Source organism: Enhydra lutris, unplaced genomic scaffold (assembly GCF_002288905.1).
Source record: "Enhydra lutris kenyoni isolate GAN:26980312 unplaced genomic scaffold, ASM228890v2 scaffoldscaffold2, whole genome shotgun sequence".
NCBI lineage: Eukaryota > Metazoa > Chordata > Mammalia > Carnivora > Mustelidae > Enhydra > Enhydra lutris.
This window is the reverse complement of record NW_019154086.1, coordinates 53,834,814-53,861,088: the sequence shown is the minus strand read 5'-3', so window position 1 is coordinate 53,861,088 and position 26,275 is coordinate 53,834,814. Positions and strand designations below refer to the sequence as shown.

The following is a 26,275-nucleotide window of genomic DNA, read 5'->3' as shown; positions in this document are numbered from 1 at the left end:
CCATCTTGAGGTTTTGTAATGACTGGGTTCATGCGACATGCAAGCCAAGAAGAAAGCATCCTTCCCCACTGGGGTGTAAGGCATGGCTTGTTCCCCAGATTTCAGGTAGTGAGGGCAATGCATTCTGGGGCTTTTCCTGGAGGGGATGGGAGCCAGTTTGAGGTTTACTCTTTTGGCGGTGGTGGGAAATGGAAGAGTAGGTCAGGCGTGACTGCCGCCCTTGGGAAGGTGCTCTAGTGCAGTTGGAAAGACGCACCCTCTCCTGACCACCTCAAGGTCTGCAAAGAAATGCTGGCTGAATTCAGTTCCCAAATGCGTGTGCTGGGCACAGCCTCGCCTGCCGGCCCCACCTGCCAGCCCCACGCATGTGAGTGTGTGGGGGTGGAGAGCGGAGGCACCATCTCAAGAGGGTAGAGAGGAGGGCCAGGAACCAGGAGGCTAGGAGGGGGCTGCCCCACAGCTTCTCCTGGGAGCTCCAAGGCTGATCTTCACCCACTCACTCGTGTTCTTTCTGAAGGTACATATTTGCACTCTGAACACTGGCTACCTTCAGGCAAGGACCACTCGGTGCCGATTAAAATTCTTCATTCAGTGTCTATAACCGGCACGGCAGGGAGACTCACAGGTGATAAGGAGCTAGGACTACTGTACGGGTTTGGGGTGGGAGAGGTGATGATAAGCAAACCAGGGGCCATCTGCTTCTTATATCACTTATATATTTAGGTACTAAGTGTCCAAAAATCACACAAAAATCTTACATGTTCTAAGCAGAGTTCTATTCTCAGAGAGCTAAATATGTTATAAAATCCCTAACTATCCCTTCATTTTAAAACAGCTTTATCAAGATACAATTCACGTATTGCACACTTCATTCACTTAAAGTGTACAATTCAATGTTTTGGGGGGTATTTATAGAATCATGCGACTATCTCCCTTTATTTTTAAACACATCCTTTAATGGTATGAGTCCCAGCCTTATGGACACGTTCTTTAATTCTCCTTCTCAGCTGGAGACAACCAACTGCTTCTCAAGTGGTAAAAGTCAAGAGACTATCGGTTGACTGATTGGCCTGCAGTATATCACTAGTGGGCAGGGTTTTCGGGTCCATCCTTTGGTTATTGTTCGAGATTCCCACATCAGCACATGAAAGTGAGTTTAGGCTGTTGGTAGAGAGGGCAAAGGCCCTGGTCCTGCAAAGGTCAAACACTGGGAAATGAGGAGGACCTGCTCTAGGACCTCTTGTTAAAGGCAGACTGGAGATGTCTTGAGATAGTTACAGAGAAAGCACCATGAGAATTCAGGGGTGACGGAATCAAGTTGTAGAAATTTGCAAGGGCTTCGTGGCACAAGGGGCAGGTGTGGTAGACCGTGAAGCAAGAGAAGGATGTGGGGTAACCCAGAAAGAGATGAGATTGAAAAGATGGACTGAGGCCATAGGGCAGAAAACTTTGACTCCTAGGCTGTGAAGGTAATTCTGATATTTACTCTTTAGGCCAAGGAGACACTGCAGAGTTATGGGGAGGGCAATGGGCATTTGGACTTTAGTCCTGGGGAAATGATTCTGAGAGAGGCATGTAGTTAGGAGGCTGCGGCAGAAGTCTGGTGACAGGTCATAGGAACATAAAATAAGCAGGCATAGTAAGAAAGGGAAATCCGGCGGGGGTGGGGGGGGGGGCGGAATGGCAAAAAATGAAGTCTAGAAGCCTTGATTGCTTAGATATGGGAGATCAGGAAGAGGAAGGGGACAAAACCTGAGATTGTAAGGCAATTAAGAGATGACGGTTTGGTGCTTTGATGGTTTGGCTTTTAAAGTTTTGAGGAGCCAATCAGCCATCTAGGTGGTAATATGGTTTGAAACTCAGGGGAGATCTCAAGGGTGTAGCTGGAGATTTGAGGGGGCTTAGCACAAAGCCCAAGATTATGAACTTGGAGTCAGATAGACATGAATTCCAATGCTGACACTGCTCCAGACAAGGGGTGTATCTTTAGGTCAATTCCTTAATTCCCCTAAGAAGTTGGAAGTGAAGCCAATAGTAGCGGGTCAGTTGTTGTGAAGATGGAACGAGTGAGTGCCTGTCAGAGCCTGAGCACAGTGGGGTCAGTTCTCAATGACTGGCAGACCTTGTTTGGGCTCCCCTGTTCAAGCTAAGGAGGGGGTAGATGGAGCTGCTGGGAGAAAAAGGGCGGAGGAGAGAGAAAAGGTAGACAAGAGGAAAAGTGAGGAACAGAAGTGCCCAGGGCCAGGGTACCCTGTTCTTCGGGATGGAAAGCGATGCCACTTGGGAGTCACAATCACAGAGATCCACTCACTCCAGCAACCGAAAAGCTATTCTAAAGAGACATCATTGTTTACTTGTTTGCTTTAAACTCTATGAAGGAAATAAATAAACAAACAAACAACCAAATAAATAAATCACAGCCATACTTCCTAAAATTGCCCTTCTCCCCATCCACATCTCTCCCTTCCTTGCAGGTCTTTCCACGCTTTTCTCTTTCCTCACCTTCTTCCTCTTTTCCCTCCCTTCTTCCCCCACGTCACCAAAAACAAAACAAAACAAAACAAAACAAAACACCCACACACATAAAAAATAATAACAGGAAAATTTTCCTCCCAACTCTTGTCAGCTTCCCTTCTGTCCTTGACCCCGTCCCCCTTTATTCCCAATTAGGAATCACCAAGGGCCCCAAAGGATGGTGAAAAGGTAAAGCCAGAATCCTCTCTAGGGCTCTGGGAGGAAGGAGAGCCTAGGAAATCTTATGGGATGATTGTTTTTCTCCTGTCACTGGAGTTTCTTCTCTTTTGCAGATCATAGTTTAAAAGAAAAAGAGCGAGAAGAAGATGTCCTGGTGGCTGAGTTCCACTTGGCAGGGACCCCAGTGCCCTCAAATGCAAAGCCCGGATGCCCCAAACAGCAGGAGCGACTTCCCCAGGCTGGTGTCCCACGCCGCCTGGCAGCCGAGACCAGCCCACAGGGAAATCCCAGCCCTACCTGTCGATGCTGATGGCGCAGAGGTTCAGGATGCTGGCCGTACACATCATGACGTCCAGGGTGACAAATATATCACAGCAAACGCGGCTGAAGTTCCAGACTCCACCTGTCACCTGAGCGGCAGAGACAAGGCAGTCAGTGTCCCCTGCGACCCAGTCATCTCGGCTGCCTTCCTGAGGCCCCCCTGTACCTGCGGACCTGCCCTCCCTGTGCTTGGCACCGTTGTTGCCAAGGGCAGGCAGAGGCCGAGGAAGTGCTGGGCAGCCCAAGATGGTCACCCAAGAAAGGACAAATTCACAGAATGCGAGAACATTAGAGCTGGAATTCGTCCAGTGTTTCTCAAAGTGTGGCCCACAGTGGGGTGCTCAGTAACGACACACATTTCTGAAGGCTTCCCTAGGCCAACTGAGTCAGAATCTCTGAATCGAGAGCCGATGAATTTTCATTTTAAAATAACCCCCCTCCAGTCCCTACCCGCCCCCGCGCACCCCCCCCCTCACCTGCACGCCCATTCACCAGGGTTTGAGAATTACAGATCAAGTTCAACCTCAGGAGGAAACTAAAGCTCATCGCAGTTAAACAATGGGCCCATAGACATCCAACAGGTAGTGAAAGAGCCTGGGTGAGAACCAGATGTGTGCCCTGTGCCCAGTCCACCTTTCTGAAGCCTTCCGCACAGCAGAGCACCTACCCTATACCCAAAGAATACGCTGAGGACACGTTTTCCACAAAACTTACCTCTAAAATGAAAATCTATCTGGCTTCTGTTTTAAAGCTGGGATGCATTCTGGAATGGTATCTGTAAGAGCCTATGTGAAATCAGTCTATGCCAGCATGCCCGCCTTGAACACCTCAGCTTCAGTGCCCAGGGGGTGGGCGGAAAGGTGGGTGCAGGGCATTGGAAAGGGGCGCAGGTCCTCTTTTCCACTCACAGCACCAGGGAAGACAGTCCTGACCTCACGCATTTACACATGGGTTCCAGGCTCTGAATCTTCCTCTCACTAATGCTTACCAAGAGTCAGGAATTGAGGCAATTTAATTTAGATTGTAGCACATTTCTGTTTTATTTAAAAAAATTTTTTTTTAACATAACCTAATCAAACCGGAGAGTTGTGTCAGGGAGACTGTCACTTTCAGAGTGTCCGTAAAATCCATCTGTGAGCCCTGAGGCTTTTTGGGGCACCTGCCAGCTTCCTGTCTGTGGGGACCGTGGTTCTCGAGGAGAAACCCGTGAGGCTTGGTGTCCTGGCTGCAGCTGGGGGCGTGTGACATCCCCGCTGGGCAGGCCTGGTGGCTGGCGAAGGAGAAGGGGAGTGAAAATGGGTCCAGGAACCTCTACAGTAGCTTCTCGAGGGAAGATGGGAGAGTGCGTAAAGGTGGAACTGTTGCTCTGGTTGGTTTTTGTCACCCGAGATTCTTGTTGCCCGGAGGGGTCCCCTTCCCATTCGTTCCTGATTTATCCCACTAAAGGAAGGTTCGGAAAGCCTCCCTCCTCGAACCACTTCTTTCCCCTTCGATTTATTTCTTTCCAGCATCCCATTTTACTCCTGTATTTGGTCATCTCCAGACTCTATTTTGAGAAACCCTAACCAAAGATATTTTGTCTAAAAGCAACAATGCCAAGTTCAAACTAGCAAAGGGGAACAAACCCCTTGTTTTTGTTCGTTAGGTTGTGGATTTGTTTTCTTTTAGTTCAGCCATTTGGCTTTATAGAAATAAAGCCTAATATGCACTGATAGGAATTCTGGGAATGAGAAACTCATGAAAAGGGGGCTGTATGGTCATAATAGCTGATTTACGGGAGCCAGGAGAATAAGGGATATTTTTCTCAGTGCATAGGATGCTTGTATGCTGCGAAAGCTTCTTGCAGAAGCTTCGAATTTTGTATATTAAACCTCATTTTAACATATGTCTTCTATGCAATATATGTCTTAAATTGGGTAAAGCCCACTTTTTGTTTTGTAAAGTTGTGAATGCCTGTTTGTGTCTGTGAGCTGGGGTGAAAATGTAGGTGACAGAGGATAGTTGCAACAGCAAACTCCAGTGCGTGCTGGGTGTTTATTTGTTCTTTCATTCATTCATTCATTCATTCAGCAAGTAGTTGTGAAGCCCCTGATACTTGTTTATAGAAGAAGCATCTGTTATGTGTTTTAAGAGGTTTTAAAAATGTGTTTTGGGGGTGTGCTTTCGGTGGCTCAGTTGGTTAAGTGTCTGCCTTTAGCTCAGGTCATGATCCCAGAGTCCTGGGATTGAGCCCCACTTCGGGCTCTCTGCCCAGCGGGGGGTCTGCTTCCCCTCTGCCTGCTGCTCTCCCTGCTTGTGCACATGCTCCCTCTCTCTCACTCTTGCTCTATCTCAAATAAATAAATAAAATCTTTTAAAAAATATACTTCCGGCCCTGTCCTTGAAGAACATATATGATAACTGAGGAGCAAGGCATTCTTAAATAAAATAACCAGAGATCATCATGAGGGCCTAACATTGTGAATACAACCTAATGTTTATTGAGAACTTACCTTATGTGGGTCACTGGCCCACGTGACCTATTTCAGGAATTTCTACAGCTTTGCCACTTTAGATTCTGAAAACCGAATTTGTTTTTTATTGTAGGGGCTCATAAAGCTTTTGGGGGACAAAATATACATGTATCTGATAGGAAAGTAAATGACTGTTAGCTAATTCTGTGGGAGCAGGGACTTCAACTTGTTTGCCGCCACATCCCCGGCTCCTAGAGCAGGACCTACCATGCAAATACATTCTGGAAGAGTGAATGGTCTCTGACGAAATCTGTATTAATACTGATAGTTAACATTTATCGGATGCTTACTAAGTCTTGATGTTCTGCGAAGCACTCGACGCACATGGCTTCTATTGGTGCTTACCACCCTATGAGAGATGGCTACTGTTTTCACGGCAGAGAAAGGGACAAAAACTGGGAGAAGGTCAGAACCCCACCCGGGGTGGCACAGCCAGCAGATGCGGGCAGTGCACAGGAATGCAGGTCACAGCCTGCCCTGTTCTAGGGGAGCGTCAGGAGGGACGAGGTGCTGGAAAAGGATGGGAGTTGGGCTGACACAAGGGGAAGGGAGAAAACCATATGCTCATTGAGGATTTTTGTGTGACAAACGGTATCACCTCCCTTCTCGGAAACGGGCACCCTCTTTTCGATCGCCTCTCTCACAGCGTTCCAAAAATAGTGCAAAAGACAGGGGTGGCTGCTGGCCTTGGGGTCTAGTGAAAGCACACACTGGGCAGGTTTTTTGCTCCCTTGCTTTTTAAGCCCCTCATGGCCAAAGCCCTTCAAGCTGTCCTCTGACTTCTCTTGTGCGCCCCACCCCCCACTGATTCTGGCTGGCCTCTTCTCCTGTCTAATTCTGCCTTCAAAATCCCCATTTTCCTTGATCTCAGCTAAGTGTCAAAAAAACCCCACGCTGATCAGTGGATTGAAGTAATTCCCACTAAGGTGCTGTCCCTTAGGCTTCCCTGGGGCTTACTCCTTAAAATAAGTCTTTAACTGGTGGATGTGCAGTGGAAATACTCATTTTACTTTATTTATTTATTTTTTTACTGGAGTCCTCCACATCAAGTAAATAAGAGTAAGCAATCAGTAGAGCTGCGAAGGGCCATGACCATGCCTAAGTAACTCTCACAATTCTGTCACAGCAACCCGATGAGGGAAATAGTGTTTCTAATTTATTGGTACAGAAATGGAGACTGAGAATGGTTATGTGATTTGCCCAAGGATGCGTAGCTGGCAAAAGAAGCTGGAATTTCAAACCCTTAATGTTAACGATTACTCCACCCACGTCAGTATCTTGCCGCGCCCCTGCTGGGAAGCACACAGGTCCACTCAATCCTACCGTTGTAGGAGGGATAAGAGCTGGCACTGGCCTGTCCCTCTACCACACAGCACATTTATTGAGGGTCTGGTACTTTGCCTGGGGGAGTATACTGAGATAAGTGGAACCTGTTTTTGAACCCCAGGGCTTTAGCATATAGTGTGAGCATGTAAGGGGGACACATATACGAGTGGGTGTGGGTGAACTGAGGGCCCAGGAGGGAGAAACCAAGAAAATAACTACGATACAATGGGAAAAGTGCTGATGGTGAAGTAAGGACAAAGTGTGGGGGGAACATAAAAAGGGAAGGGAGTTTGGAAATTAAGGCAAAAAAAAGAAAAAAAAAACAAAAACAAAATCTGATGGATTTAAGCCTCTTTAGAAACATGATTCTACCTTTCTCCTAAATTCTAATGAATAACTCACTACAGAATTCTGCACGGCCAGGTGGTGTTACGCTCACTTGCTAATGAACATAACTAACTCCCTTCGGCAATGCAGAAGAAGGGAGTAAGCAAGAAAGTGTCTTCAGGTACCGAAGTTGGCTATTGATTTCTAACAGACACAGCCTAAGGCAGCATTTCCCAAATTTACTGATTATAAGGCAGCATTTCCCAAATCACCTGAGGCTCTATTTAAACAAAATGATTCTCAGGCCCCACTCAGAATAATAAGCCCCTCCAGTGATTCTTCTACTGCCTGGGAGGTTGGGGAAACCCGGGTCTGGGGATTTGGGGGTGGAAGTAGGGGGCATGACATTGTCTTCAGAAATTGTCATCCCTAAAAGCAGGGCTCCTTGCCCATTCTGTGTCCCACGGATCCCTTTGTTCTCACGGTTCCCTTCTCAGAAGAATATTTGTAAGTGTATACAGTAAAATACATTAGATTACAAGGAATACCAATTATATTGAAATATAGTTACCAAAGTATTTTAATATATGTGCTTCTTTAATAATGCACTAAATAACAAAGCCTAGCGACAGGTCTAAAATTCCTACAATTTCAAAGTACTCGTGAGTGTAAATGGTATTTCAAGGTGTGTACGACAACTCTAATGCGATTTGAAAATAGAAATATCTGTGATTTCTCTTGGGGACAGTAAGGATTTCTTCTGCTGTGGGTTGATGCCTACCTTCATATTTGAAGAAAATGCTAAATTTCAGTGTAGTGAAAATAAAGAAGTAATTTTATTTATATCCAAGTTGATGGACTCCCCTGATTAAAAATTCCTGCTCTAAGGGATGGGATTTTTAGTTGTTTGGGGAGATGTCCAAGGCACAAAAGTGGAATTACTTCTCTAACCTCTTCATTCCATTTTTGTTCACCACATTTGGAATCTTTCTGGGGTTCAGGGGGATTGCGGTGAGGCAAGATAGGAGATCCAATGATCTGAATCCCAATTTCCTCATCTGTGAAATGGGGGACAGTTTACAGATTAGTGGCTCTTAAATGTTAATTTGTAGCAGGTGTTCAGCTGCTTGCCTGAATTACCAAGGATAGGAGTGGGGTGGTGGTGGTGCTGGTATGATTACCATAGACTTCCAGGGCCATCCCTGGAAATTCTGGTTTGGTGGACCTGGGGTAGACCCAGTAGTTTGTATTTTGAACAAGCAGTTCTCCGTAATAAAGATTTAGCTCAGAACTGCTCAAAGTTTAGATGCATAAGAGTCATGGAGGAACCCATTGAAAATGCAGACTCTCCCTTATTTTTACAATGTCATTACAAGGGTCAAAGTTTCCTCTCCCCAAAAATAATGTTGCTCTTTCCCGTAGTCACTATCTGACCTTGATTCCCTGCCTCAACACTACCCCCTGTTCTTTTTTGCTTGGTGTATATTACTCAGTTCTCACGTCTTTTTTTTCCTGTCCACACTGGGACCCAAGTAGTCTGAGTTTAATATTCTAAAAGTTCCTCTGGCTGCTTACGTTGCCTTTCTGCCCTGATATAAGTGCATTGAATATCACAAAGGATGCTTAACCAAGTGGAACAAAATGGGATGTTTGTGCTTGGAGAGAGAGCTCCACACAGACTGCAGCTTCTAAAGCAGGAAATTAAAAACTTGAGAGGGAATCAGAGATAGAACTATTTGTTGTGGCACAGAAAAGAGTTTTTGAGCAAGTGCTGCAAACTGGATGAAAGAGACAGCCAGGACTCAGCCCACTGAAATAGAACCTACTCTGAGATCACCTGCATGATTTCTATCTTAAACTTGCTGCTAGGCTCGAGGACAAAGAAAACTGAAGAAGGTCAGTGACTAGCCCCTGCTAGTCCCCCAGCCCAAGCCAGGCTCCTGTGTGCCTTTAATGATGAGGATGGTACTGTGAAAGCCACTGTGTTGTGTCTGTGCTGCCATCCTCTGCCTTTGTTCCAATAGTCCTTGGAGTCCTCTGTGAAACTCTGAAATTCCTGAGCAAGTCTTTGGTGTGCACCATGGAAGGAACATATCATCTCTGCTAAACCAACTCTTTCATCCAATGATTAGTTCAGAGAAAATCATGTGCCAGAAGCCAATCCAATCAAGTACATCTTAACATTTCTAGTAAAAATTCTGGGACACAGATTTTCTATCTTGGTGTGAACGGTGGGGTGGACACATGTGAGGCCTATAGTTTAGACTATGCCATGGGTAAGGCTAATTCCTAGAATAGAGCTGGGAGAATTGTGGAGAAATGGAGCTGGAGGCTGGTTCCAACGGTGCCTGCAGCCCACCCTACCACGGGACTTTTAAAGGTCCTGGTGTGAAAGAAAAATGCATTCTGTTTGTTGCTTAAGTCGATTGGAATTTAGTTTTCTTTTACTTACTACTAAAAGTGTCTTAACTGAGATATTTATAGTTCACACCTTTTAGTTATCAAAGTACTTTCTCAACTGATGACAGTTGAGCCTGACATCAAGCCCATGAGAAAGGAAAAGTATACTTGTCACCTCCATTTTAATTCCTTCGATTCCAGGTCTTCTGACTTCCAGTTCTGAGTCTTTCTCATAGCATAACCCTGTGCAGGAATGACATTCATCCCAGTGAATTCCAGAAACACAGTGCTCTGTGACATTTTGTTTGCCCATCTCACAGTAATTCTTCCTCATACCACATCCTCTTTTTAAATAAAACCCACATTTTCACTTTCTTTTCTCTCCTCCCATGTATCCTTCCCTTATGATCCAGTTTTTGTTAATTAAACTTAAGTGAAGTCCCTTAGTAGAAACTTTGAGGCATTCCAGGGAAAGGGCTATCTCTTTCCCTCTCTTTCTTTCTTTCCCTGCTGTCCCCACCTATCCTATTTTTGAACACGGCCATGATGCTGAGGGCCATGGCAGCCATCCTTCGAGCAGCATGAGGAAGTAAGCCAGCTTGTCAAGGATGGAAGAGATTGGTCCTTGATGACACCATGGGGCAGCTGAATTGACACCAAAAATCCCCTTCCTCCAGAATTCTTGTCGTGTGAGAAAAGTAATTCCTCTTTGTTTAAGCCACAGTGAGTAAGGTTTTTCAACATTTACAGCATACACACTGGTGCCTGGTAAAATTAGGCCGTTTTCCTTCAAAGGAAGGAATCTGGCCAGTATGAGCCAATATTTCCTTCAAAGAAGATAGATGTATTCAAATCAAAGCACAGGAAGCTGTGAATTTGGCAGCTAATTTGGCCACTACATTGTGTTCCTCTCATTCCTGTGCTGTCCTCTTGGACAAACATTTTGTGCTTGTCCCCAAGCCTATAGCAGTCTCTGTACTGTGGTCAACACTGCATCCTTTCCTCTTTCCAAGGGAGTCCTTAGGTATAATCATGTAATTACTAGACCAGTTACTCAAACTGTACCACAATTAGCACAAGTTAGTATGATTAATGCTTTGCTCTTCTCTGAGATGCATGGACTTATATATTCACAGTCCTTTTAAGGGCCCAAGGTACTCTTTTCTCTCTTTGAGATACCCTGTCTGCTTCTGAGGTCCACAGAAATCAGGCAGGTATTTAAGATGAAGAAAATTATATACTGTGATGGGTTAGGGAGACCTGGTCCTTTGGAATAGAACTTTCTAATATCTTAACTTGTTGTCTGTTAATTATGGCTGCTTTAAGTCATGTTCTTTTATTGAGAGAGACCCTTAGAGGACTGTTGGTGAGAGTGGTACTGAAATATTAAGTTGCATTGACAAGAGCTTTAAAGCAAGTAGGGAAGACCAAAAAGAGGTCCAAAGCCCATTTCCCAGTGGAGAGATGTCTCCCAAATCTTCTTTATATGATTGCACACTTGTTTGACCATGCTCTTGATTGCTGAAAACTTGCACCAAATAACCTGTTGGACATAATGTGTACTGATTTTTATGAGAGGGAGCCAAGGGGAGAGCTCATAGATCCAACCTGCAGAGAGTCCAGTAAGCCTTTGGCAAGATTTCATGCCGGCTCTCTGTGCGATCGGTTGCTCTTCTATGCTCAGCAGAAGGGGGATGTCATCAATTTTGGCAGGTGTGGCTGACAAGGGATGCCATGTGTGTCTAGCGTGGAACAATCACAATGTCAATATCCTACACCAGTATCTACAGAGATTTTCCAAAATGGTCTATCCAGAGTCCTGGAAGCAACCCCAAATGGACAGTTGAAGAGGGATCTTGGGAGGCTTTGTTATAGATACCCGAAGACTGGCTTTATTTCAGAGGCAATTAATTTAATATGTTTATTAGGGTGGAGGTCCTCATCCTGTATTTCTTTCTGACATGCAGGCTTCTGAAAGACCTAAGAATCCTAGTAATGTATAGGGGTGGACAGAAATACTTTGAGGTATGGGATGGTGATGTTATGAATCATTAACTAATCCATTCTGGTTGGTAGCACTTTAAATCTGCCTACTCTTGAGCAGAAATCTCACATGTGTCTAACTTCTTTTCAGTCTCATTATTATTGAATGTAAAAAAAAAAACAGCTCATTGAAACAATAGATACGGCTGCAGACGGTATAAGCAGGAATTGCCCATCTAATGCATACATTATAGAAAAGATTCATTTAATCATTCATACAGCAAATATTTATTTAGCACATATTATGTGCCAGGTAGTGTGTTTGGACTACAGGGGAGAGAAAAAAAGAACAAAGACATAGCTTCTGACTTCAAGGTTGTCTCAGTTAGTTTGGGTTGATGGAAAAGTCAAGATAATTACAAGATCTTTTGCCATCAGAATTATCTTAATTGGGAAAAATTATTGTTTGTTTTTTTTCCCCTCCAACTCTTCCCTTAGCCTATACATCTATCCCAATCAGCCTAGATGTTTTTCTGCTTTTCCTTTCCTTTTCTATTTTCTTGGTTTCTTTCCTTTATGTTTCCCCTTTGAGATCATAAGTCTAATTTTAGTTCCCAGTCATTCTTTAATAGGGATACCAGCCTAGGCAGTCTATGTTTGAGGTTTTTGCTCTCCTGTGATATGTCATACTTAATTAACTGTCACCTTCACTATTAATATTAACTGAGATATTAATTTGATGAATTTTAATTTCTCTTAATCATAGCATCATTTTGATCCTTCATTGGATACCTCTTTAAAATGATACATGATACACAGTGCAGGAGAGACATATTAATAGTACATTAAAGTGTTTTTAAAAAGCTCTTTAGTAATTGCATGTTTTCCTGGTAAGACTATCTGTTTCTTGAATAGGTGTAGGCACCCTGATTCCTTTGTTAGCAAATGGATGTTTTGTCTTGATCACCTCCTGACTCTGTTTTGCACTCTCAAATGAAAATACTTTCAAATTTAAGAAATGTTTCTCTCCAGAAGAATTCTCCAGGGTCTGCTGCATTATCTGACTGGCGAGGGCTCTGTACTATTAATGGAGGCATCAAAAATATAAATGTGAAGGTTTGGTCTGTTTGGTAGCAGAATCTGTAGAGAGCTGGTACCCAGGAGGAAAGAACTGAGTGCAAGGGTAACTAAACAATCAAAAGAAGTCTGATCTATTTGCAGACTGTTTTTTCTCTTTTCCACTTAGTCATTAAATTTTTTTTTGTTTTTCTATTATTCCTTCTGCATCTCCCTCCCTCCTCACTGTTGTCCTGCATCCTTCCAGCACAACCCTACCCCTCTGTATACATTAAAACACTGTTGAAGCTGCCCACAGACTGCCTCCCTCGAACCCCCCCCCCCCACATCTTTGAGACGTGACTGGCACTGAGATTAAACCTGATGCATTTTAGGATGTGTTGCATCACTCAAGTCCAGTCACCTGGATGCTGGAGACCCAGGAGCACAATCATTCCTGGCTCCTTCATTCTGATGTGGGCATGTCATGTCGGATAATGGGATAAAGGGAGAGTGACGGGACCTCTCCTTCCTTCCTAGTCTCAGGATCGTGGCAGGGAACATTTTGAGCCCAGAGGCCGGGAACACAGGGAAGACAAAGACCAGGACAGTCACACAGGCAGCCCGCAGGTGGGGCTCACTCACCTCCAGGTACACCACCCAGGGCATCACCAAGGTGGCCACCAGCAGGTCAGCCACAGCCAAGCTCACCACCAGGTAGTTGGTGGTGGTCTGCAAGGCCCGTTCCTTCAGCACTGCCACACACACCAGACCGTTGCCGAAGATGATGGCCAGGATCAGCGCGCAGTAGGAGAGTGCGTAGTAGGTGTGCGGGCGGGCCCGGCTGGCCCCTGTGGAGTTCTCTGCCCCACAGGTGGAGTTGATCTGTCTGCTCAACTGGCTCAGAGGCGCCATAGCCCAGAGGGAGAATAGTGATCCCCGTGGGTTTCCTGGGAGGAGACAGAAAACAATGTTGGCAAAACTGGACTCCTTGGAGCTTGGCTGCTTGGGTACATTTTTATGGATTGCTTCAACAAATATTTATCAAGCACCTCCTATATGCTTGGTACTGTTCTAAGCACTGAAAATACAACAATGAACAAAAGGGAAGATATTCCTGCCCTCATGTTGGGGCCCACTGGGGGAGGAGAATACAGCAAGAAATAAGATAAAGGATGTAGTATGGAGGAGAATACAGTAAGGAATGAGTTAAATAAAGAATGTATATGTTCGATCATGAGATGCATTTTGGAGAATGATGAATCAGAGGAGGAGGTAAGGAGATGGGGAGGATTACGTGTGTGTGCATAGGCTATCTGAGGGCAATTTTTAACCAGGATAATCAGGAAGCCCTTGTGAAGAAGGCGACACCTGAGTCAAGACCTGGAGGACACGAGGAAGACAACCACGCAGATATCTGCAGGAAGAGTGGTCCAAGCAGAAGGGTCCAAGCAGATACAAAGGCAGGACAAGGTGGTGTGTGGAAGGCAGCAGGCAGTCCAGAGGGGCTGGAGCCCAGTGAGGCAGGTACAGAGTGGAAGGGTGTGAGATCAAGAGGCTGTGCAGGGCACTGAAAGAGCTGTGCTTGGACTGTGAATATGTAGAGCTGTTGCGGGATCAGAATCCCAGCTCTGCCACTTCCTACTGCTGGACGTTGGGTGTGTTACTGCACCTCTCCTCTCTGAGCTTCATTTTCCTCCTCGGCAAAGTGGAGGAAACAATGGAATCCACCCCATAGGGTTTTTGTGAGGATTAATTGAGCTATTAAATATGTAAAGCATTGAAAGCTATGATACCTAGAAAGCTATATAAGTGTGAGCTCTTTTTTTCATACTGGACGGTTTCTTTTCGCTTCCCATTCCCCTTTCCTTGTTTTCTCTCCACCCTCTTCTGTTGCCCCATCTGCCTTTCCCCCTGCCTCCCTCTGTCTCTTCCTTTAGTTTCTCATCTCTCTCTTGCATCTTGCTTGGGGCATGGTGGGTGTGGGATGCCGGCTTATGGGAGAAGAACTCAAGAGTAATGGAGTATAGAGACAGTGTAGTGGTTTTTATACTTAAGGAAAAATTCATGTGTGGAATTTTGTTTGAAACTTCCTAATTTCGAAAGACTGGTTGCCAATTAAAAAAATGTTTAAACTCTATGAAGTCCCTTCTCACCCCCCACCCACAAAATTTTACATCCATGGGCCAAGGGCCCATAAGCATAAATTTTCAACTTCTGAGCCCTCACTTTTCAAACAGGGAAATAAGACCCAAAGAGATTAACAACATGTCTTAAGTCATAAAGCTTATTAGTGGCAGAACTGCATGCAGGCCTCTGATTCTTCCAAAACTCCCCGTTGGCATCTGCGAGCTGTAAAAACTGTCGTGTCCCCATCCCATTGGGAAGAATGAATCCTTGAACTTGGGGACTTTGGGCTTAGGGTGGGAAAGGCATCAGAGCCCCTCAGCTGCCCCTGTGACACCAGCATTTTGGGGCCAGTCCTGAAGAAGGGACTCTGGGCTCTCACAGCCAGGTTTTTGTGTATCCAGGAGAAGTGGGGGTGGGGAGGGAATGTGACAAAAATCACCGTGTCTTGTAGAAAAATATGGAAATGCCTATGCATTAAAGCCTTGTGTGCTGGAAGAGGGACTCCTGCCGTGGGATCTGTGCTTTAGACGGTCCCACTTTGGACCGTCTCTGTCATATCCTCTCTATGGGATGAGGTCATGCCCTCCCACAATGCCAAGGAGCACATCCAACAAGAGTCCACTCTCTCATTCTAAACCACATTCTGGGCACCAAGATCACAGAATTCTCTGCCCAAACTTCATGGAGCCTGTTTCCCAAGCCCTATTCTGGATTTGTCAACCTGAGTGTGTGCCATGGATATTTGGGACCCCTGAGCTCAAGGGGTGGCTCTTTGGGGGAGCTCAGATGAGAAGCTTGGGTACAGCCTGAAGTGGGGAGAGAAGAGGATGGAGTCCCTGGAGCAGGATTTGGGGTGGAAAGCAGCTTCTCCTGCCCTCTCACATTTTGTTTTGAACTCTTAGGGACCAGGAATCCTAAATTTAAACCTGGCCTTCCAGATGGTTACAGAGGTATATTTTTCAAGGCAGGAGTATTAAACATCTTATTCACTGCTTTGTGGATTACAACTAAAATACTTAGAAATGGAGTATATGCGCCTCCATGGGAACACTCGCTCCAGGCAGAGGTAGAGGCTGGCTTGGTGGCCAGGCTTTGCTCTCAATCCTGGTATCTGCAGCTCCCCGTCAATGAGGGAAGTGGCCTAATCATGATTGTCATTTTGTGTCTCATTTTGAAATGTTTCATCCTGGAATGTGTAAGTGTGAAAATGAACAAATGATTGTAAGGGGCCGACTTGGAATGAATTCAGAGAATTATTTTAAAAGAAAATTGTTCTTTATCTTGGCACACTGTTTGTACTCAATAAAATTTAAAACATAATAATAGTTTCTGATAATAATTATAATTTTCTCATTATTTGGAAAGGGCAGCTGCTACCCTAGAGATAGGAAAGCTGCTTCCAAGAGCTTTTTGAAAAATACAATGCTTTCTGATTATTGATGGATATTTCTACCTTTGAGGCCAGCTCAGACCCAGAACACCTTTCCTCCTGCAGCGGGACCAGTTGGGAAAACAGTGGCCAGAAATCAGTCTTCCATGGGATCTGTAGTTGGCCTCTGATGTCTTAGCCTGATCTCACCTGACAGGTAAGCTGGAAGCACAAAACCTTGGGATATTTGTTACCATCTTGGACTTTTTACCCTGTTGAGGTTTGACAGCTACTTAAAAATAGTGCAGCTGAGTGTCAATGGCTAATTAAACGAAAGGAAACCCTCAACTCTGAAAATCAATCGGGAGCCTGATGTTGGAATCATAATTGCATGGATTTCTGATTTATTATTGTTTTTGCATTGTACCGTCTCTGGTCTTAGGTTCTGTGTAGTAGCAGGTGGGTGTAGCCTTGGTTGTCCAGGCAGTTCCTAATGAGTTGATGTGGGAGATGGAAGCAGTAAGTGAGTGAGAGCCTGGATTACTCCCCGCCTCTCAGCTAATTGTTTCAACTCTCTCCCTCCTTAGAGCTTTCTTTCATCTTTTTTTTTTTTTTCCCTTTAAACCAGTATTGCTTATATAACACAGAGCTGGGTTGGGATTTTTCCTTTCTTTTTTCCTCTGATAAATATATTACCAGATATCAAACTGGTTTCTGTTAGGGAAAAGCAGGAAGCCTGGAGAATTTGTTAACTTAACCACTCTTTAAGTAATTCATACTGATAACCTGGTCTCCTCATCAGCAAAATGTGGACATCATACCCACTCCATGGGGTTATTGCGAAGATCAAATAATATTATATATGTCAAGTCCTGGCACTGCTGGCAGCTGGGGCTGGATAATTCTTTTTGGAAGTGGGCATTGCAGGATGTTTAGCAACACTCCCCTTCACCCAGGTTGTGACAACCAAAAATGTCTCCAGACACTGTCAAATATCCCTTGTGGGACAGAATTATTCTCTCAATTGAGAATCATGGCTCTAGCATAATGTCTAACACAAGCACTTGAAGTACTGTGGCTTTTATTATTAAAGGGGAAGTGGGAATAAGTGAAGGGGTCAAGTAAGCTCCAATTGTAGAGTGGCTAATGGACTTGGAAATTAAGAGATTACTGGTGACCTCAGCAAAGAGTGTTAGTAGTTAAGAATGGATGAGCAGTGAGAAAATGGAGAAGGCAAGGACTAGAAGATTATGGCTGGTCTTACTCTTTTAAGATTCATTATATATAACACTACTCACAAATTTTAATAAACCTTTCAACTTCTTACAAAGTATTGATTTACCTTGGTCTTTATAGTTTATTCTAGCATCTCTGAAAGTGAGTGCATAATTTATTTTAAAGAGTAGAGGGACAGAGAGTAGTCAGGCCCCCATCAGCTAGGACATACATCCTGCTTTACTGATATTCCCTCAGTGCTGTGCTACATTCTGCCTAGAACGTTTGTGGGGTGTCTCCTTGGCACTTGGTTGCATACCAGGCATGTTAGGAAGATACTCATTAAGGTTTACCAGGTCTTAATTATTTGTTCCCTTTCCTTAAGAATACTGAATTGGGCAAAAACCAAAAAAAATAAAAAATAAAAACAAAAACACTTGAGTTCTCAATTTCCTTCTGAAGACAGTAGTCACCATCTCTTCTGTTTACTACCATGTAGTGGGTACCTGGACTTTATCTCATTTTAATATTTATAGTAGCCCTGAAGGTGGATATTAATATCTCCTTTTTATAGACTAAAAAGCTGAGTCTAAATTTTCTTAAGATTATATCATATGTAGGGAGCTGTATTGAGCCTAGCTTTGATCTTGGGTCTCCTTAAATATCAAACTCACAACTTATTTAATGTGTCTGTGGACATTGATGTATGGAGACATTTCCAGTTAGAGCTGGTTTTTCCTAAACTCAGAACACAACACCTTAAAAACAGGGTTCTGTGACCAGATCTTCACTTGCATCAGATCCCTGTCTTCTGCCCTCAGTTACATCCTGACCTCTAGTCTGCAAAGCTTTTCTGGTTCTGGGCTTCAATGCAGACTTTCTATATTGGCTGAAAAAGTTAATAATTATAGCTAAAATTTATAATCATTATCATAGTTAAGCCTCGCAGCAGCCTGATAGAGAAAGTAGGTCCTATTATTACCCCCATTTTGCAGGTGAAGAAAGTAGGTAATAGAAAGGTTAATTATCTTGCTGGGGTCATACAACAATAAATGATGGAGCTCATTCAACTCTATCTGTTTCTAGACCTTACATTTTTAACTACTCCACTATTGGGGTGAGGGTGACAAACTTGAAATGGAGACACATTTTAAAACCTTGCTTTTTCAGAGCACCTGACCAAACCCTGTGAGAAGTCAAAGCAGGTGCACACTGCACATAGAAACAGTGGGAGTTACATTGTCATTATTATTAGAGGCAGTCTTTAGCATTTCTATGGCACTTTATTCTTGAAAATTGCTGTCTAGTTTACTTTCCAATGAAGATTCACAAGTGCATTAAAATACATAGCAGACTTCTATATTTGGGCATATTTACGTTGTTGGCAAATGCACCGAGAAAAACCATAGCTGATAGCCAAGGTTATATACATTTTAGTCTCTAATGAAACCTGCTCCATGAGGCAGAGAATTCCCACTCTCCCTAACAACTTCGAATCACCAACCATTTTATCATTTTAATCAGAGATAAAATGGAAAGTCAATGGATCAATCAATAAGTAAACATTAATCAATGGCAAACCTCAGTGCATTAGATATTGAGTTTAATAATGAGTAAGATCTATTTTGTATTTGCTTTAATTCATGATCCATAATAAGCAGGCTTCTGTATAGGTGCTTTAATATCAAGCCTTCATTTGTATACTGTCAGTATTTCCTTGCTTGACACCACTGCTCACGGCTAGCCATGCAGACCTTTGAAAATGTTCAACTAAAAATAAACAAGCGTCTGAGCAAAATGTTTTCATATCATATTTGCTTCTCTTTGGCTCCAAGAGATCCAATGGTGTGTCAAGCAGCAATTCTTCATGCATACCTAAGGACAGACATCTTCCTGACCTTTTAGTATCAGTAAGAAAAGGGCTTCCCCTATAAAGTACAAAGAGACATGCAGAATGAGTGTAAAATCCAAGTCCCACTCTGCTAGTGCTGCGTTATTATTTGTGCATGCATTTTGATAGTATTCGATTAAACGAAATTCATGAACTGGAACAAATACCTAATTGCAACAACTTCCGTTGACCCAATAAGCTACAATAAATAATGAAAGTCTAAGAATTAAGAAACAATATCCTCAAAATCATATGCTATCATTAAAGAAAATATACACAATCATCATCTCAAGTACTGCATATCTCTGTTGGGAATAATTGGATTCTGACTTGGAAACAGCCTGACTTTAAATAGACCATTGAAAACAGTGCCTCTCCAAACCCTCAGCCCTGGATTACTAGGATGCTAAATTGGGGAGTTTAAAATAACAGACCCTTACAATTAAGTAAGACCCTTAAGGGGAATACAATCAACTTCCATACAAATCCTAGGGATAGTAATACCTTTTTATTTTCCATCTTTTAATTCTGCCTTGATAGAGCTTCTAGAGCCCATGAGGATCTAATTTTGGGGAAAAAAGAGAAAGAGAACAGGTCTCTATTGTCAAAAATGAGGGAAAAAATGAAAACAGCTTCTTTAGGGTTTCAGGTTTTTAAATAAGAGAGGGTGCAGTGTTTTAATGCATATTCGTAGAGAACCACAGAACCCCAAGCTGGTTAAATAACCTTCCAGGAAAATGCTGTGCATTAAATTAGAAACAAAAAGAAAAATTACTTACCCTGAAAATTTCTTCTGATTTCTGGAGACTGTGGAGTTTAGCACCTCAGTGGCTGCCTTCACTTACTGACAGCAGACATGCTCAAGCAAAGCAAACTTTGCCTTTCCAAGGACACCGAAACTGTGGAAATGAACAGAAAGAAAATCACTCATTTTTGTCTCTAAGGTGAAATCACTTGTGGGCTGCTCTTACAGCTTTCCTATTAGACCTTACTGCATGCTTCATAGCTGCTTCAAATCCATGCGTTTCTTCTAGAGGATTTGGGAGGGACCCTAAACTGATCTGTCCTGGGGTTAGCCGTTGGGAGGCTCTGTCCTTGGTGCTGAAAGCGAGGTGTAGCAGGCAGAAGCAGGATGGATCTGTTTTCTATCTGTCTCTCCTCTTTTCCCTCTGAGCCTCTATCTGCTGCGTGCTATGTTTTTTTAGTACATGTGTGTTTCCCCCTCAATGTTCTTTTTATCCGTTATTCTACTGTCTTTCCTTCTATGCTTTAATTTCTCTTGAATAACTCTAACCTTCCTCAGCTTAATTGCTTGGGCAGCTTTTGGTGGGTGTAAAGATGATCACTACAGAAGAAGCAACAGATCAACAAATTGATACCACAAGAGGTTAATAAAAATCTGTAAAATTTAAAACACAATTGACAGATTAATTGAACTTGGAGGTGTAAGCCTGTCTGGGAAAAGAAGGTTAAAGGAAATATATTACAGTGGAAGCAAAACTGAGGCGTGGAATATAACTGGTGATTAAAAGATGAGATAAGCTTAATACAGTGAGAAATGTTAAATATTTGTTTAACAGCACTCCTTGCATTCAGAGAACTCTACAAAAACATTTGCCGATTCGTTCTCACTGCTCTTCTGAGGTATATGTGAGTAAGCTTTCTTAACTCAACTTTAGAACTAGCTAAAGTGGGATGCAATTAAGGGCAATGCCAGTAAGTCTCTGAAGCAGCACTAGAACTTAATCTTACCATGGTCACCTATTCATATAACATCTTACCATGGAATCTTAACTATTCCTTGTTCTCTTGTTTTTGAGCTCGTCTTCCTTCAGACAGGGTGGCAAGTCTTTCACTCCTTTCTCTGCCAACAGTGGATGTGCTTGGCAGCTGCAGTGCAGACAGTCATGGGGAGTCTGGTCCGAGTCTGACTATGATGGAGACCTCTGCTGGATGAGAAAGAAGCAGCAGTAGCAACAAGGTTTAAATATGGCTATTCCTAACAACCACATTAATTGAACATATACTATTAATCAGTCATTTTGATTCACTCTCTCTTTTAATCTTTTCAACAACCCTAAAAGGTAGGTATTATTTTTATGTCCCTAATTTACAGATAGGAAAACTGAGGCTTAGAGAGGTTAAAATAATTTCTGAAGGTCACACAGCTAACAAATAGTGGAGCTTGGATTTGGATCCAGACATCTTAATTCCGGAGCATGTTCTCTTAACCACTCTGCTATAATTCTTCAAAAGGTGAAAATTTTAGATTTCCCAGGAGACTGACAATATGTCATAGAGAATAATAATTATAATGACAAAGATGATGATATCAATCATACAATATTTGTATGGTGACTAATAATTTATAAAGCATTTTCTCATTCATGTTCTTGTCTGCATCTTGCATAAATCCTCATGAACCCTGTTTTTACAGAGGCTGTTATGGATTGAATTGTATCCCTCACCCTCCATTCCCCCCAAATTCATATACTAAAATCCTTAACTTCTGAATATGACTATATTTAGAGATAAAATCTTAAAAGAAGTGACTAAGTTAAAATGGTGTCCTTAATCCAATCTGACTGGTGTCTTTATAAGAAGTCAAAGAGATATCAGGGAGTCACACACAGAGAAAAAGCCACATGAGAAGGCAGCCATCTATAAGCCAAGGAAAGAGGCCTCAGAAGAAACCAAACCTGCTGATGTGTTGAGCTAGAATTTCTAGCCTCCAGAACTGTGAAAAAATTAATTTATGTTGTTTAAGCTACCCAGTCTGTGGTATTTTGTTATGTCATCCCTAGGAAACTAATACAGAGGCTTAGAAAGAGTAGAACCCATATCGAAGGTTGCTCATGATTCATAGGGCATTCATACATTGTTATGTGACATACCGATAATGAATGTGCCCTAAAGCTAGAACTCCCAGCTTGAATGTGAACCCTTAGTCTCTTCTTCTGTGGGTCAGGGGATCAAGAGAATAGGTACTGTCCAGGATTGGTATGTCCAATTTGTAAAATTGGAGAGAGTGTGTGAGTAGATTGAAGCAGCAGGGTAATTAAAGTTCAAGGTCTTGGGTACCTGGGTGGCTCAGTTATTTAGGCATCTGACATCTACTCAGGTCATGATCTTGGGGTCCTGGAATAAATCTTGTGTTGGGCTCCCTGCTCAGCGCGGAATCTGCTTGTCCCTCTGTCTCTTTCCCCCTGTCCCTCCCTCTACTCAAGCTCATGCTCGTGCTCAATCTCTCTCTCTCAAATAAATAAATGAAATAGTTTTTTAAAAAAAGGTCTTAACTGTTCATTTTCAATACCATGGTTCCACTTTTGAGTATCCTATGTTTATTTTCTTAAACATTTGAAGATACTGTGTCTTATAATAACGTTGTCTGATAATACGTGAATGTAGCAGGGAAGGCCACATTTCTAAACTTTCTGTGTTGGGATCCCATGGTGTATTCTCACAGGGCAACCATAAATGTTGCTTGCAAATCTTTCCTCAACATTTTTGCTATGCCTTTTTGGGGCAAAGTTCAAAGGAAGATAATGAGTGACGAACATTCTTATTCTAATTCTATATAAGACCAGTGGGTGGAGGAGTTAACTGCCATGCCCAAAGTCATAGATCTAAGCAGTCCTCAGGCTGGATCAGGTGGCTCGCTGGTAGACTCCCTGACTGCCTTGGTGAATAGGAGGGGATTGGTGTACAAAATGAAAGGAGGTGGTGAGTGAGGCAGTCCTTTCTTTCAGGACATCCCTGTAGGTGAAGATCAGCAATTGCTCCTTTTAATCTGGCACTTTTCGTTCATACAACACTGAACAAGTTTAATTATTTTAAGTAAATGGAAGTCTTATTCATGATTGGCATTGAAGATTTTGAGATCTGCCTTCTGGGAAGAACTCCAGGACGCCTACAGAACAGACATCCTTGGGCAAAAATCAAGAAAAATGCAGCTCATTTTCCTCATCTTCCTTCCAGGAACCCATCTCAGTAGCATGACTGGAACTTTCTCATGTACCAGCCAACAGCGCTTCATGAGGGAAGTTTTTATGTCTTGAACCTGCAATGGGAGGTTTAGAGCAAGAGTTAAGAGGCAGTGGGTTTATGATACATAGGCATGCTCAGTGTTTTTGTTTCAAGGGGAATTGGTGTGAAACTTGTGGTAGAAGTATTTCCCTCTCAGTTTTGCAGTGCTGTTCCAGGGTAGCAATTGCTGGTTTCATCATTGGAGTCTTACTTTCAGCACCAAAGATCAAGTGCAACATGGCTTTTTTGGCACCACTTTAAACTTGCACAGAGCTTACACTCAGCAAGACAGTATGGAGACCCAATATGGAGGTGTGGGGAGCCAATTTAGAAGGCCTTACATGAACAGAACAACATTTTGTTTCCATGTTTCACCACAAGTAGCATTTCTCACTGTGAGAAGGAACATTTGATTACGATGATCTTCAATTGCATGAGTACCGATCTAGCCACCTGGTGTGTTTTTCACTGGAATCAGACCTCATGTTGTAGAGTTCAAATGTAAGTTGGCAAATGCAGTAAGTGGTCCAGACAGTATGGTTGCTTCCTCCTGATCCCAGCTCCTATTCTTCTCCAATGACACTGTGGTCTCATCATAGATGAGAACTGTCTGAGAAAGCCTTGGGTCTAATATTTGGATTCATTCTGCTACTGTCATAAATTATTTGAAAGAGAAAAATAGCTCAAGTGATTTATTAATGGTCAGTACTAAACTTCAATCTTGATTCAAGTACTAAACTTCAATCTTGATTCCTTTCTACCAGAGAATGGCAGTAAATAACATGTTAGGCTTCCCAACCATTCAGATCGGAATCCACTCCACTCTTTTACAGGTAGCACAGTGAGGGTAAGGAAGAAAGTGATAGTTGTCTTTATATTCAGATCTACTGTTCTGTGTGCTTGTATCCTACTTCCTTTTTAAATGTACACCCTTCTTCACTTTTCCAACTATTTTCTTCCTGTTTTTTTCTCCCCTGTATCAGATATTCTTTTATTATTCTAGATTTCCTCAATTTCTTCCAATGTAGTCTATATTTCTTTTCTTCTTCCCCAAAATACATATAAATGGGAATGGGGTTGGGTTAGAATTAGAAAATTTCTATCATGATTAACTTATCGTTTGTTCAAAAGGATTTTGGGTTGATGAGTATGGCAAATTATATTTCCCAAAGATGACCACAATTGTATTTCTCATCCCTCATGTTCTTTGGGAATTTTGTCACTTTACCATCAAGAGATAGAGTCTCATGTCTCTCTTCTTGAGCCTGACAGACCTTTGTAACTGCCTTAACTAATGAATAATGGCAAAAGGGACTCTATGTTATTTCTGAGGCCAGGCCATGAAAATGCCATGCACTTCCATTTTGTTTTCCCGAGACACTTGCTTTTGGAACTCAGTCATCATGCTGTGAGAAAGCCCAACCAGGCCATGGAGAGGCCTCTCCTACATGGAGAGGAACAAAGATGGTCGTCCCACAGACCTGGCTGTGCTTCCAGCTGAATGCCAGCTTCAACCTGCCACCCAAAAGAGTGAGTCATTTTGAAAGTGCCTCCTCCAATCTCCAACTGAAGTGTCCCAGTTGAGAGCATGTGGAACAGAGACAAGCTTTCATGGCAAAGCTCTGCCTTAATTTCAGATTCATGAACAAAATAAATGTTTGATACTGTTTTAAGTTAATAATTTTATTGTGTAGCAATAGATAATAGGTACACCGAGACTCAGTTTTTCTTGAATTTGTTGTATTTAGTAGTCAGAAAAGCACAACTCAAATTCCATCAAATCCCATCACATTTTGAAACAATTACCGATTTGTTATTTAGTGTGTTTTGTTTGAATCTCAGATGCTGTTTGTCTTAGAGGTTTTATAAAACCTTATTACTCAAAGTATGGACCATGGACCAGCATCAGCTTCACTTTGGAAGCTGCTAGAAATGGAGAATTTTAGACCCTACACCAGACTTACTGAATCCAGAATCTACATTCTTAACGAGATGCTCAGGATATTCATTGAAGTTTGAGAAACACTGGTATAAAGAACAAGCTTATAAAACAGATTACAGATGTAGACACTGGACAGTTTATTATTTGCTTTTATTGCCACCCTAGAAGTCAGGATTCTGTATGTACAGGGAGTGGGGAATGAAGGAAATGGAGGACAAGTGTTAAAACAGAAGTAGAAATGGGTGGGAAGGTGAGGACCTGGGAGCTGAAAAGGGGCCTTGAGATGCTAGATTGTGTGAGGCCTGTTTCAATAGTTTCTCTCTTGGGGGTTTGGGATATTATGATGAATAAGATGGAGGGATAGTAGAGGTACTTTACTTTTTTCATAATTGACAACATTATATTATAGAATAGACTGTGCTTTTCTTGAAAATAATATATATGTTTATTTTGTAAAAATAGTTTCAAAGCCCTTTAGGAATTCCCAGGAGGAAATGTTCTCTGAGATTGGAAATACACTATTATTATTGTTGCCATAAGTTGGGGTTTGAGTGTTTGCACACCATGCCTCTCTTAGGTAAGTGACTTTATAATGGTTTGATCCCTGCCCTAGTGTACAAAGGAGCCCATTTATCTTCATATCTGATTTTTCAAGATACTCGGCATGTATACAGTGTATCTATAGTCCATTCTCTATGGGTTACATTTTTAATCCTCAAAAGTTTAGTTCTCACTAACAGACAAGACTTGTAGAACTTTGTATGTTAATGACAATAATCTTGCATTTAGTGGCAGCTTTTGTTCCCTCCACAGCCCCTTAGCAAACTTATCATTGATGTCCAGATACTTACTGACTGCTATGATTGAAATATGGTCACTTCCAGAAAAAAAAATGATGATTAAAAATTGTCTGGTTTGAAAAAGGACAAATACAACCATCAAAACAAAGGTATTTGGTGTCATTAGAGCTCTTAAGGGAGTTAAAAACTCAGATTTATTAGGATGGTATCCGTATTCCTGGAAATGGCTCTTTCCTCTCTTGTTTTCTCTTAAGAAAAGATTTTTTTTCTCAAACAGGTTTC

At 42.6% G+C, this 26,275-nt stretch overlaps 1 protein-coding gene across 2 annotated transcripts in view; it reads right to left on the bottom strand.

Moving 5' to 3' along the window:
* Positions 1-13,535, bottom strand: part of LOC111150975 (dopamine receptor D3) — a 32,476-nt gene extending 18,941 nt beyond the window's left edge. For both annotated transcript variants that reach the window (XM_022508657.1, XM_022508660.1), the window contains exons 1-2: positions 13,266-13,535; positions 2,992-3,104 (exon numbers count right to left, since the gene is read on the bottom strand). In XM_022508657.1, the coding sequence (XP_022364365.1) occupies positions 2,992-3,104; positions 13,266-13,535 (383 nt within the window). The remainder of the gene's footprint in view (positions 1-2,991; positions 3,105-13,265) is intronic.
* Between the last annotated feature and the right edge of the window lie 12,740 nt (positions 13,536-26,275).